This window comes from Orbilia oligospora (assembly GCF_000225545.1).
Source record: "Orbilia oligospora ATCC 24927 unplaced genomic scaffold scaffold00076, whole genome shotgun sequence".
NCBI lineage: Eukaryota > Fungi > Ascomycota > Orbiliomycetes > Orbiliales > Orbiliaceae > Orbilia > Orbilia oligospora.
This window is the reverse complement of record NW_011645633.1, coordinates 1956561-1970668: the sequence shown is the minus strand read 5'-3', so window position 1 is coordinate 1970668 and position 14108 is coordinate 1956561. Positions and strand designations below refer to the sequence as shown.

At 44.3% G+C, this 14108-nt stretch overlaps 3 protein-coding genes across 3 annotated transcripts; all 3 read left to right on the top strand.

Annotated features, from left to right (window-relative positions):
- Positions 1-508: 508 nt before the first annotated feature.
- Positions 509-1627, top strand: AOL_s00076g572 (uncharacterized protein; the record flags this gene model as incomplete). The annotated part of the gene is made up of 1 exon (XM_011123124.1): positions 509-1627. The coding sequence occupies one exon, from the start codon at positions 509-511 to the stop codon at positions 1625-1627; it is 1119 nt and encodes a 372-aa protein (XP_011121426.1).
- A 4517-nt stretch (positions 1628-6144) lies between these two features.
- Positions 6145-8504, top strand: AOL_s00076g571 (uncharacterized protein; the record flags this gene model as incomplete). Its single annotated transcript, XM_011123123.1, has 6 exons — positions 6145-6758; positions 6924-7039; positions 7118-7456; positions 7515-7722; positions 7778-8147; positions 8208-8504. 6 exons carry the CDS (start codon positions 6145-6147, stop codon positions 8502-8504), a joined length of 1944 nt encoding a protein of 647 aa, XP_011121425.1.
- A 2167-nt stretch (positions 8505-10671) lies between these two features.
- Positions 10672-12447, top strand: AOL_s00076g570 (uncharacterized protein; the record flags this gene model as incomplete). Its single annotated transcript, XM_011123122.1, has 5 exons — positions 10672-10894; positions 10957-10996; positions 11075-11183; positions 11258-11770; positions 11839-12447. 5 exons carry the CDS (start codon positions 10672-10674, stop codon positions 12445-12447), a joined length of 1494 nt encoding a protein of 497 aa, XP_011121424.1.
- Positions 12448-14108: the final 1661 nt, after the last annotated feature.

Below are 14108 nucleotides of genomic sequence, written 5' to 3'. Positions count from 1 at the left end.
TGGAGACATTCTCAATCCACTCTCCCCATTCCCGTCTAGTCTCCTGCATCCCATTCACCTCTTCCCTTTTCATCCACGGTGCTTTGATCCACTTCACCAGTTTCTGTTACAGCATCAACATTAATATCAACTTCATCTGCTGTTGTTGTTGTCCGGCAGGGACTGTTCGCTGTATTACGACTACAGTTACATTCCTTCCCCCCATCCTTCCTTCGCTTGCGCCTGTCGACCAATACTTGGTATAGAATTCGCATCGCGAGCGGCATCGGAATTCTAGTCGCTGAAGACTCCAGGAACGCCGTATTTTGCCAAAATCTTCCTCCAATAGTCCGAGGGCGATTAGGTTCGCCTCTCCGACTTCGTCGTTCGTTTGTTCGATCAGGACAGGACACTATCAAAATCACATCCTAAGGTGATACATCCTTCGACTTGCGACATCCCGGACGGGACCGATTAAGCCTACGGCTTGCATATTGATTCTTCCTTGCTCCCAGAAAACATATTCAAAATGAGAATATCAACAGTCCTCCCCGCCCTTCTTTCGGCTTCGCTAGCCGTCGCAGTTCCACTGGTGGAGCTGTCCAAGCGGCAATTCTGCGATTCGGGGTCGCAAGTTTGCTCCATATACTGCTGTCTACCCGGAGAACAGTGTGTTTACGACACCACCAACGAGACCGGCTTCAACTGTAAGCCGGTTGGTGACCCAAATTACCAGGTTGTCACAGAGGCCGTCTTCACCTACACCGTCAATCCAACTCCCACATTGATTGTTGTCAGTTTCGTTGGGGGCGGTGGGGGTGATATCACGACTCCTGTAGATCCAGTTGCAACTCCAGGGAATACCCCAGGGAATACCCCGGGAAACACTCCTGGAAACACTCCTGGATTTACTCCGGGGAATACTCCTGGGAACACCCCAACCGGGTCTCTACAGCCTCCGACTCAGCCAACAGGTACCGTAATTGTTATCCCAGGAACCACTACTGGTTCTTTCATTACTGCTATTCCAACTGGTACTGGCGTTGTCCCTGTCCCCGTCCCCGTTACTGGCGGTGGAGGTGGTCTTACAGCTGGCCAGATTGGTGGTATCATTGGAGGTGTAATCGGTGGGCTAGGTCTCTTAGCTCTTCTTCTCTTGTGGTGCTGTCTATATGGCATGTGTGCTGCATTTGGTGGTCGAAGCTCCTCTTCGAGTTCTGTTGAAGAACGAAAGACATGGAAATCTTATGTTCCTCTGGCCCTCGCTGGCGGAGCTGTTGCTGCTGGTCGTCATCGTCATAGCCACCACTCAACTACTACTATTACAACTGAGAAGAAGGGAGGCAGTCATGGCGTTGGAAAGACTCTTCTTGGCGGCATCGGCGCTGCTTGGTTGTTCAACAAGTTCAACAAGGACAAGTCAAAACATGAATACCATCCACCAAAGTACCAAGGTGCAGTCGCTGGACACTACAGCCATACCGGCGCAAGTTCGTATACTGGAGGCACTAGTTCTACCTCTACAACAAGCTACACGGATACCAGTAGCAGCTACTTCAGCCACTCATCGAGCAGTAGTGGGTTTGCTAGCCATGATTCGAGAAGTCCGCCACCGGCTAGGCCACCACCACCCAGGAGATATAGATAATCATCCCAGCCAGTTGGTGTCTAGTCCAAGTCATAATACGACATGTAGAAAACGGAAAAGGATAATTTCGCAGGTCGCCTATAGTTAATGTATTAGAGGGCGGCTTACCTGGTATTTTCCCTTATGTTAATTCACATTACTGGGTGAAGTCTTCGGACTTTGCCCATGCTACTGATATTTTTGGATCTTTTGGTTTCTTACTAGTTTTTACCGATTTCCTTCCGAGCGAGCCCCTGTTTACCGGTGAACAAGCAACATCCCGTTTTGTGTCCCCGTTTCATTTTCCCGTCCGGAACCTCCAGCGATCAATTCTGAACGACACCGTTGATATCACTTTTCGCGCGGTTTTAAGATTCTGGCTTCCACGGCACTTAGCAAAGCGAACGATGTTTCCCGTTACACCAACAACCCCCACCCCCTGCCAGAATTTTATTTCAAAGAACCTGTCCCACGCCAACATACCCAATATCAATATTCTCATTTGTAACTCATCACGACCTTCGCGCCACGAAGACGTCATTTGATGACCTTTAATGTACATAACTCATTACGAAACTTCCATTCAATCCTACCAACCCCACAACCAACACGCTCTCCCGGAAAACCAAATCCTGTCTTTCCTTGCTCCTCTATTCATTTCGATGCCTAGGAGTTTAGTGGAGTTACGAAGGCGTTATTTATGCAACCCTATATCCCCCATCATGATCTATTACAAAAACCAAAAAAAACTATTACTGCCTCTTCATGTACAGCTAGGATTGAGTTAACGAATATATGGAAATTTTCACCCACCTTCTAAAACTTGACGATTGAAAACGTAAACTGTAATAAAAGCTTGGACGTAATAAAAGCTCGGACGTAGTAAGTAGCCACTTATAAATGGCAGTTTTTGACCCAAATGACGACAACAGTCTGTACGTAGAGCCTCGCGCAGCAGCAATTAATTCTGGTTTACGAGATAAGAGCCTCGTGGACAACCTTCCGTATTAATATTAATAGAATATGCCGATATATATGTTTTTCGCTGCGGCATGCATGCACTGTAGCAAGCCACTAACGTGCTCGCACCAGACTTGTATTGCGACTATCACTAGATAAGGATTTTTTTTGACCCGTAAGCTTAGGTGTAAAATTTCCGCGCGAAGTGGGGGCAGGAAAAACAGATGAGGCGGAAGCGCTGTGTATACTGGGAATGCAGTGTCGGAGCCGAGCTACGTCGATATGCAGCGGCAGTTAATCAGTCCCAGCTTCTATCCCTGTTCTAATGGTTTAGGTCGGAGCTTAGAGCCTTATCGAGCCTCTTATGGATCCACAACACTTGCGCACTCGACAACACCAAAGGTCATGATATAATCATCATGCATACTATGTGGATTCTGGGTGGTCTAGCCTACTTCTTATTTTTATTTAACAAGGGTGGTTTTTTTTTATTGAGAAAGAAGGGAGACTAGGGTGGTAAGTGTTTTGTGCTTACGGTAGATACAATCTCGATTTTTACGGATATAGATGGTTGTAGGGCACGGGGAAATTACCTTATATTGGCTAGTTCATCCGCACTTGCAGGATATATCGATATCAGAAAATCAATATCATAGGGCCCAGCATGCATACACGAGAGTCGATCATGCATGTTTCTAACTAGTACTCTTTTCCCTTCTCCGAAAATTATATCTATACCCTAGTTGACACTTGTTCTGATTTGCAAAAATAAACGTATGCCTAGCCACATCTTACACTCTAAAGATGGCAAATATGCTTGTCAAATATAGTGGATTGTTAGACAGAGAGGGCATCAAGACAAGGTTATGACCCTACCCGGTTAACGGCCAACCGTTCGGACGGGATATGGAATTTGTGGAACAAGGAATGGGGTCTCTTTGTTAGAGATACACGGCAGGTCTATCACTTTTCCCAGTTTGGACTTTTTTTTGAATTTTGTATTCGCGATGCATCGATGATGCATGCGATTTTCCTTCGCCATCAGATACTACCGACGGCTTATAAAGGGTCCAATATAGAAAATAAATACATCTTATCTGCCGTCTACGGGCGAAAGAACACGGATTGCGTAAATCCGAAACCGCGGATGCTCATGTTGAACACGGGGAGGAAATTGTTGGAGGGGTTGACTGAATGGTTTGATAGAACGTCGTACGAACATCTTTACCGATGATGTACAGAGCTTGTACCTCGCATGGTGGATAGAAAGCCCATGCAGTTATTGCGAAGTTTTTTTTTTTTTTTTTTTTTTTTTTGGGTGTAACGTCAACTAGTACGGAATGTATAGATATTCCCGAAGCAAGGGACAGTTTATTGAGATTGTGATGATCGTATATTTTACAAATTCTATGAAGAGATCGGAAAACTTTGTGATGATTAAGTTGACGATGGGGTTAGATTAATGTGATATTTTGTAAATAATTTGGTTCTAGATTTGGGTTAATATTATAATATGGAACATAAGATTTTGGTCTGTTTGAGGAAGTCCTCAATATTCCACATTCGAGTCATTTAATGTTTTGTCGTAGTATATTTTTTTGTTTTACACGCTCCATATTGAATTCATGCAAAAGCGTTTTAATACAAAGCTAGTATTGAATTAGATACTAATAAACCGGCCCACTTTTAAAATATCCGCCGTTTATGTTAAATCCTCGGACATACGTATCTAGTTGGTGAGTTCACGAACCCAGTAAGCTCCGGATCACCGCAGGTATATCATGCAATCCATGTAGCTCAAGTATTAGACCACCTTTTTATAGAAAAAACATCGGGGCAGTCTTCCTAATCCTAACCATGTCGTCCGCTACCATATGCCCGTATTTACGAAATAATATGTTATATGGTCAAGGCTTTTTAGTAGTTTCGACCAATTAAGGAAATCATAAATATGTGACAACGTTCTGCAGGGGAAGCATGGACCCTAACTACGCGAGAAAAGATATCGGATCCACGCTGTGGGGTCCAAATCTACATTCTAGGTAGATCGATATGGGGCGAATTCGCGAACAGGCAGACGTATCTAGGTATGTTAAAATGTTCTTGACTTTTCGGTACTTTCTGTGTTAATCCTTCTTTTTTTTTTCTTTACAAAAAAACAAAAAAAAATTGTACAAGAAAGAATACGAGTGAGTTGTACGACAAGCTGAAGTTGAACGAGACCTAGAACAACTGTGTTGATTGACATGGTGGTTTCTTACTAAAATAGCCGCCAGGGTGAAGTATATTTTATACAGACCCCAGATCAGGTTTTTGGAATGTTCGTCATATATTAATTATTGTAAAATCCTCTGGACAGTACAGTTGGCAGTTATTCGATTAAACAGACTATACATTACATTACATTGTCCCTTATTTTAAGGGTTAAATTGTAGGAAACAAGCTTTGTTGCGTATCAAATAAAACGTCAGAGGGATGTAATATTCTGATTACTCTCCCAGCCATTCGCAGTTGTCGAATCATGCAAGATTTCGGCTGTTGGAAGTGATTGGCCTGGAAAGTAATCGAGACCGGCAGGCCCGACGTCGATACGAGCCAGAAAGACCAGGGACAGACAACGCAAAAAATACCACACCAGACCGGGTGGACCAAACAGGCAGTGCACTTCTGTTTCCTTTTGTGTTGAGTGGGTCTGCAGCAACAGCAACAGCAGCTGGTGCCTGTCGACTTCGACATTCCTCAGGAACGGCTCTTGTATGGATTTGACATCCACCCCCTTCCTTTCATTAGCTTAGCTTAGCTTAGCTAGCAAAAAACAAAATCTCATTCTCATCCCAACAGAACAAAGCTATCTAAGTACTTAGCTTCAACGACATCTTCTGGCCCTTGCTCTTATCTCCGCTTCAAAGGCCTCAAAAGCGGCATCGTCACATTCTCTGTCCTTCTCGGCGGCACTCAAGCTTAGCGAACTATTACTCGATACATTGACAGTTCCTCAATCTGATAGCCTACTTTATGTAAGTACTTGAGTACCCGGGTAGCCAATTACTTGCTCAATTACTGACCCAGGCCGCTACATTAGTAGGCTGTAGGTTGTGAAATTATTTGGGACTGCTGACTGGCTAGGGTGGACCCTTGATGAATTGATCGACGACTATTCTCACTGTGATATCCCACACTTATCCAGTAGACCCTAGCTTCATTGAGCCTCAGTTATCGCCATATATCCTTAGTAAGTAAGTAGGTGGAGCCGGGCTTCCTGAACATCTCAGAGTGGCAAACATACCAACGGTCCTGCCCAAGCATTCAGATGGTTTTCCTCATGACATATTCGTGCACACTCTCGCGTATGTTCTAGGACCCCTGTTACGCAGCCGGGTGGTCAAAGGGAAAAAGCATTCTGCAGGATGTTCTTTGCTAATCTCTCCGTGTGTTATGACCAGGCTAAACGACCTTCGTTCATATTACTCGTTTTTCTCTTTTGTCAGGTGGATCCATCTTCCCTGTCCGACAAAGTCCATTGTAATCGACCGATCTTTTGCATGACACTCTGCTTAAAGAGTGTATAAATACTCACAATGGACCCTCCATACCTACCACCACCTTTACTACAAGTTACCAGCTCTGGCAGTCCTATTAGCCGTCCCTCTAACGACTCTGAGATTCGTCTCGAAGGCCCGGAGACAGAGCATCTCTCCAGTTTTATCGACCGCTATTCACCATCGCCTAATCTTCGAAAACAGCTCGGATACATCTTTCAACCCTATCCCCAACTCCACTCTCCTTTGTCGACGAGTACGACGGGCTTGGAAATAGAAGGAGTAGATTCCCAAACACCTGCAGCTAGTATCATTGGAGTGGACCAAGGTGTTAAATCGGTGCTTTATAGTACTACTACTGCTACTACTACAGGTGTGAGACGAACTAGTGACCTACCTGGTGTTGACATTTCTCCTGTTGAAAATTATCATCTTGGAGCCCTTCAGCATCTGAAGAAGCTTACTCCGGCTCAGCATATAGATATGGCTGCTCCGGGAGAGATTAACGAGTGGGCTGGAACACTGCCGTTGGCTGCTGACCAACATAGTGAAAGCCTCGAGTCCAAAGGACAGTTGGTTGACCCGGCCGATTTGAGTTTTGATGGGCCGGACGATAAAAGAAATGCTAGGAATTGGAGTTTGAGGGAGAGGCTGTATGGAACGATGGTTCCGGCCTTTGCTTGTTTTGTTGTGTGAGTCTCCGTCCATCTAGACGTTTCTATTTGACAGTGGGGTCTTCTGGGTTGAATAGAGATTGTGCATGGGGAATCAAATAAAATGGCATTATTAAGCACAGATACTGATTTTGAGATAAATAGGAGCTTCGGGGCAAGTGTATATGCTCCTGCCGTATTCGCGATCCAGCGGGAATACGGCGTTACCTTGACTCAAGCATTAGCTGGGATTACCACTTATGTTCTGGGAATGGCTTTTGGTATGCCACACCCCCCCGTGATTCAAGCATTTTTATGATATGTTGTATAAAAGGAGCTAACGGCATTGTCCTAAAAAGGACCATTGATTGCTGGCCCTATCTCGGAAAGCGTTGGACGCCGCGCTGTCTACTTCGTTGCTCTGCCAATTGCAGGTGCTTTCACCCTCGGTGTCGCCTACGCTCCAAATCTCGCTACTATTCTAGCATGCCGTTTCTTCTCCGCCATGTTCGGGGCTTCTGTACTCGCTGTTGGTGCAGGTACAATTGCAGATATCTGGGATCTCCGAGGCACAGCAGCGGCCTTAAATGCCAGCTGCCTTTTCCTAGCCATGGCCTTCATGGGCCCTGGTTTTGGTCCTTTGGTCGGGTTCTATGTCATAGCAGACGGTAGACACTGGAGATGGACGATGCTCATTAGTATATTTTCCTCTAACCTCGTGGGTCTGCAGACCTGAGCTAACAAGTGCCTATATAGTGTGCATGTTGATCCTCCCGGTCACCATCCTTGTTTTCTTCGCTCGGGAGACCTACTCGAAGGCCATTCTTGTAGCTGAAGCTAAAAAGCAGGGAAAAATCATTAAGAAACCTCCACCAAAGGAAGGTTTAAAACTACTTTTTACAGTAACTCTGTTTCGCCCCATCAAGATGATATTTTCAGAGCCGATCGTATGCTTCGTTTCATTGTAAGTCGGATATTTCTTACTCTCAACACTACCACACACTGATTTTTATCAATAGGTACAATGGATTTTGCTTCGCCGTTTTCTTCGCCTTCTTCGAGTCAATTCCATATGTTTTGTTATTCGAGTACCGGTCATCTCAAAGAGGTATGGGGAATGCATTCATCTCCCTCTGGATCGGCGTCCTGCTCGCATCCATCATGTGTGCTCTCTTTGAGCGGTATGTCTATCAACCCCGACGGGAGACTCGCATCGCAAAGGGCCTTCCCCCAATACAGCCGGAGGAAAAGCTTTATGCTGCATTGGTGGGATCGGTTCTTTTCCCTATTGGGCTCTTTATTTGGGCTTGGACTGCAAGAAGTGACATTAACGTTATCATTCCGTTGATCGGATGCGTGTTGTTTGGTTGGGGTGCTGTTGCAACTTTCGTAAGTATTTCCTTCACAGAAGACATATATGATCAATAAGCTGATGGTTTAACAACATAGATTGTCACGGCTGTTTATTTGGTTCACATTTACAACGACCTTCTTGGTGCTTCCGCCCTTGGAGCCAACAGCCTCGTCCGTTATGTTATGGGTGCCGCCTTCCCCCTCTTTACAGTTCAAATGTACCGAAATCTAGGCATCCCTCACGCTGGAACTGTCCTGGCTGGCATTTCTGTCGCCCTTATGCCCCTTCCCTGGGTAATATTTGTTTACGGAGCAAGGCTCAGAGAGAAAAGCAAGTTTATCAATGAGGTGAGCGGCAAGGAGGTAGAGGACAGCGATTCCCCAGGTGTATAAAGCTGGTACAAAAGGATGGTTGCTGTTCGCTTTTTTGTTGTAATTAATGGCCTTTTTTTGTTTTTCGCTTTTTTCTGTCTTCATTTGTAATGCGGTTATGACGGTTATGCATGCACAATCAACAGGCTTGTTCTTCTGCGGTTTTGTATCTCTGTTTTCTACACCCCTTTTTCGTTCTCTCCCTAATGCTGGCTCTAATACTTCTCGGTTTGTGGATCCATTTCATTACCATGGATCATAAAAGCATCCGAATAGTAGTAACGTCTGCAGAAGAACCATCAAAAGGTCGCTTCTGTTATCCTTATCATTTGATTGATTTGGAATTCCTAGCTTCGATTGCAAGCTTCAAAGCTTAGCTTATTCACCCTTGTCTTTACAGGGACAGGAGCACATGGGTGTTCAATAATGTTTATTTCCAAAAGTCCCACTTCAATATATCTTATAATAGTGCTCTCCCAACTCATGAATAACCGCTGCTCCTCTCGTATTATTCCTCTTTGCTCGACAAAAGCCCGGGATATTCGTACCAGTTACAATCGAACCAGAAAGTCTATTGATTCGATAGTGTGTTGGCTATGTGGTATTCCTTTCAACCGGGGATACCCCACCGGCTTAATCGGACTTGGTGAGAGATAGCCGATTCTAACCCATCGGATAGCCGGGGCTAAAAGGGCATCTCCGAGCGGGAGGCCGAAAAAGAACGTTTCAGATCGCTTCGTACGAAATGCAACTAGTCCACGGGAGGTGCAGCTGAGCCTGGGAAATTTTTGCTTGGCATACAGATACAGTTAACGTCCTGTCCTTCTGACGCGAAATCTTGCATTGATAACGAATTCTGGGCCTAATCCATACGGGCATATATAGGCGTGGCTTCAGCAGCCCTAGAGCTTCTAGTTGGAAAGTGCTCTAGATTCATGGATAGTTCGAGTTTTATGGCGTAGATAACTATTCCCAAAGAACAATAGCTACCGGGGTACGGGGAAGTAAGGATTGAACTTATATCCCCGGCCAATTGATCGTGACTAAGTGCAAGCGCACAATTTTTCTCTTTCTCTCTTTTTTTTTTTGTTTTGTAAAAAACAGAGATGGTACTAAACTGGCCATGGGTTAACTAGAACCAACAGTTCGGAATCGATCGTTCCCGGCAAGTACCTTCCGGGAGCAAGACTTGACTCAATGGAACCTCGACGGGCCAGGGACATGGGCGTTTCTATTACCTGATTGATACTCCCATGTGGCTCCAAAATGCGAGAGAATGGGAAATATGTGGAGCGCCGCCCGTTGGAAAACTTTAGACAACAGAATTATTTTTTTTCTTAACCGAATATGTGAAAACGTGAGAGAGTTGCTTAATAATAGTGCGAAGTGATAGTGACTCCCAATTCTTGTATAAGAGCCGTATGCGGGAGGAACCTTTTCAATTGATTGTATCTAAGTATCTGGGAGTTTTTATTTTTATTCGAAGGTTGAGCATTAAGAGGTTCTTCGTCTCTTAAATTTTCGAGATCGGTATCTGGGCAAAGGAATTGAAGCTAGCGATCAGACTTAATTAATATCCGATTCGAACCAAACGGCAAATACAATCGGCTAGAAAGCTAAGCTTCAAGCTGCCGCCAAAACGTCATTAGACCGCGCTCCCTACCGAAAATAATAGAACTCCAAACACCAAAACCAACAGCATCTTCCGGAGATCAAGACAACTAATCCGGCCAATTGGCGGTCTACGGGCTTTATACTTTTTTCTTTTAATTTCTGAAATACGTACGATATTTACATTCTTCGCCACAATTGCAATTAGCTAGGAGATATATCAACCCCTACTTCGGACGCCAATCGCCAAGGGCTAAGAAATCTACAAAGTTCGGTATCTGGGGTCACAAGCATCCGCATTGCATTCACGGAACAACATTTCTGCGGTGAAACGAGTTTAAAATTTACGGGCGGGCATATACGTTCCTGTCATTTGTTCTAGACGGAATATTATATCTGAAGCATCAATTTTCTTTCGATTGACATATATCCATTTTCGTGCAACACCCGAATTTTTGGAAGGTGTGACAAGGGATTAAGGTCCCTGAAAGTGATTGACAGGCCCGGTTGCGATTGAAAGAATTGACTATATTGGAGAAGGAAGAAAGGGAAAAGGGGGGGGAAAGGCTTTTGGAGGATGGACACGAAGATTGACGTGAGCCGACCAGCGGCTGATATTGAGGAAAAGAAGACAGAAAAGGATTTTGACTACAGCGCGTCGACGGTGGCGAATAGTGAACGCTCCAAAGATGGCGTTAGCAAGGAAATCCGAAATAGCGGGGACGGGCCTGAGGGCGTAGAGATTGTCGAAGATGCTGGAATAGTGGTCGATGACAGCGCACCGCCAGATGGTGGCTATGGTACGTATTTCTAAATTTCGAGTTTTAATATAGAGAGGGATGCATGCTAATGATAATTATAGGATGGGTTTGTGTTCTGTGTAACTTCTTTATCAACTCTTGGTTAGTCGATCTCGGACTGCTGTACGACGCGAATATAGTTCTTGTACCTGGCTAACATGACGTTCTTACGACCAATAGCACATGGGGTATCAATAGCTGTTACGGCGTTTACCTGTCATACTATCTGACCCACAATCCGCCACTGTTCAAGGAAGCTACGGCATTTGATTATGCCCTTGTTGGTGGTGTATGTACTCTAACTTTTCTTGATTCTCACTCTTAACTAGAGATCGAACGTCTACTAACATATAGGTTTTCTAGATTACCGCCGGCTGGGCCATGTTAATATCCCCCCTAGCAAATCTTCTTACTCGCAAATATTCCAGCAAAGTGGCCTTACTTATTGGCTCGACCCTCCAGTGCGCAAGTTTAATCGCTGCTAGTTTTGCATACAAGGTCTGGCACTTATACCTCGCCCAAGGTTGCCTCTTTGGTATCGGTATGGGGATGCTCTTTGTTGCATCTGTTGGGATCTTACCGCAGTGGTTCCATAAGCGACGGAGTGTTGCAAACGGTATATCCGCCGCGGGCAGTGGTATCGGTGGTCTTGCATTTTCTTTGGGTACAGATGCAATGCTTCAGCGACTTGGCCTAGCGTGGACGTTTCGAATTACCGCAATAGTGGCATTTGTTGTCAATACTACTTGTAGTATTTTCCTAAAGGATAGGAATAAGAATATCAATCCAGAGATTAAAATGTTTGATTTGAATCTCATTAAGAGGGTTGAGTTCTTATATGTGGTTGGGTGGGGTGCTTTTAGCATGTTGGGATATGTAAGTCTGGTTTCTTCGATACGATTCGACGAGGTTCAATTGCTAACAGAGAGTTTTTTTTTTTTAAGGTTGTGATCCTATTTTCACTCCCTAACTATGGTGTTTCCGTCGGTCTTACACAATCACAAGGTAGCATTATGGGTGCTATGCTCAATCTCGGAATGGCGATTGGTCGACCATTAGTCGGTCTATACTCTGACTCCTGGGGTCGTATCAACATCGCAGGGTCCCTCACTTTCATCTGTGCTCTTACGGTTTTCATAATTTGGATTAACGCCAAGTCTTTCGGCGTCCTTATCTTCTTCGCTTTAATCAACGGTGCCATCTGTGGTACTTTCTGGACAACCGTACCACCAGTTACAGCCGAGGTGGTATCTCTCAAACAACTACCGTCCGCATTGAATCTCATCTGGTTATTCATGATCGCTCCCTTAACATTTTCCGAAGTTATCGGGCTGGAATTGAGGAGACACTATTGGGTTGGTGGGATTGAAAAGAGTGATTACTTGCATCCGCAAGTTTTTGCAGGGTTGATGTACCTTGTTGCGGCGGTTATGATGTTGCTGCTTAGAGGGTGGAAAATTGCATATGAAGATAATCTGGCGGGAGATGATGCCGGGCCTGAGCAGAAGTTCGGGAAGGGGAGGAATAAGTGGATTCGGTGGGCTAAGGTTTAACGCTACGAAGGTGCTGTGGAGTTCGACGTTCTGTATACGTCTAGAACCAACCCTTGGACCGGCACAAATAATGTGGAGATGCATAACTGGAGATGCATAACATGACAAGACTACTACTTTTTTTTTTTTTTTTCTTTTCTCACGAAGGGACGAATTTCTTAGTATATATTATGCTGCATTTCGCATTACGATTTTGTATAATACTGCATTACATTCCCGGTTTCTTATTTGCATTGGACTGGCGAGATTCCGGTTTACTCTGTTAATATTTTAATGGCATATACTTATATATAATGAGACGAAGACTGGATACTGCAATGAGGTACTTAGGCTAGGTAATCGAGCGCTCGTAAACATGTTAACATACATAGCCTTTGAGTCATAGTTAAGAGGGGTATGGATTGAATTTTAGGCTACGTCCCGCCGATAGCGCTGCAATGAGAAATCTAGATGCTTACCATCGGCATCGATACTCCGAGCTGACTAACAAGACGTCAGAGAAACTGCACCTGATCAAGAAAGGCCTGGATATATACGTAACCATGCTGTAACGCATAACCCGCCGTCTAGCGTTTTTAACCATTCCAAGGTCTATTGATTGACTTTTTTTTTGCTTCTCGGTTGAAAATTGTTACTACTTATTTTGATCGACGAGGAGTTTAATTTGGTAAACGGACCTCGGGTGCGGAGAGAGGTCCTTTTTCATTTCGGGCGTGGGACACGTTTCGAGCACCTTTTTCTTTAAAGTGAAAAGCTAAACGGGGTTGTATCACACGAAAACGATTCTATCGCGTGTAAAGCGGGAGGATCCTTACTTTGTACGACGATATGTAAGATTGTTATATAAAATTAAATGATTTCGAGATTGAGAGAGTTATAGCTTCATGATTGTCAACTTACTCTTAATAAGTAAGTTTTTGTAAAGGTGTCATATGAGTTCTAATTAATATAGAACTCTCTAACCTGAGAACTTCTTTCCGGACTCCGTTTAGAATCCTACTCTTATTGTTGGTTAATTTCTAAATATATTTATTATTTTTCATGGTTCTTGGCCGCAAATGGTAAAATATGCGATATCTTGATATTCACTTCCTTGAAACGATCAGGACAGATGGGTAGGTGCATGCAGAGCTCGGGTGATGCAGGGGGGCTATGTGGTACGATTCTCCGAATCTTCTGTATATGAGATTGATATCGATCTCGTTAATTTAATAATTAATTTCGACGTCATTGGTAGACAATATCTGCCAGCGCTTTCCGCATATGAGTACTCGAGTGGATCAAATTAGTTCTTGAAGTGTACTAGTAGTCGGCGGCATCTTCACAAAGGAAAGTACCCGATATATAGCACAGCAGAAGAGGCTGCGTAACGCCGGAAACTATGTTATCACGATATAGATCTTGAAGCTGAGATTAAGTTTCACCCATAGTACTATAGTATGTAATCAATGCATGCATGCGTGGGTTCTGGAGCATGCATGGTATTCGACTAAATAGATCGAATCCCACGCTTTGATAAATTAAACAGGGGATCCCGTCAACCGAGGAGGCCCAAGGGATGATAGGGAAAGGAGCTGGCATAAAATACCCTGGCTATCACCCAAGCTTGACCCCTTTCTTGGACTCTAATCTGAAAACGGATCTCGAGATATTGCGATTGA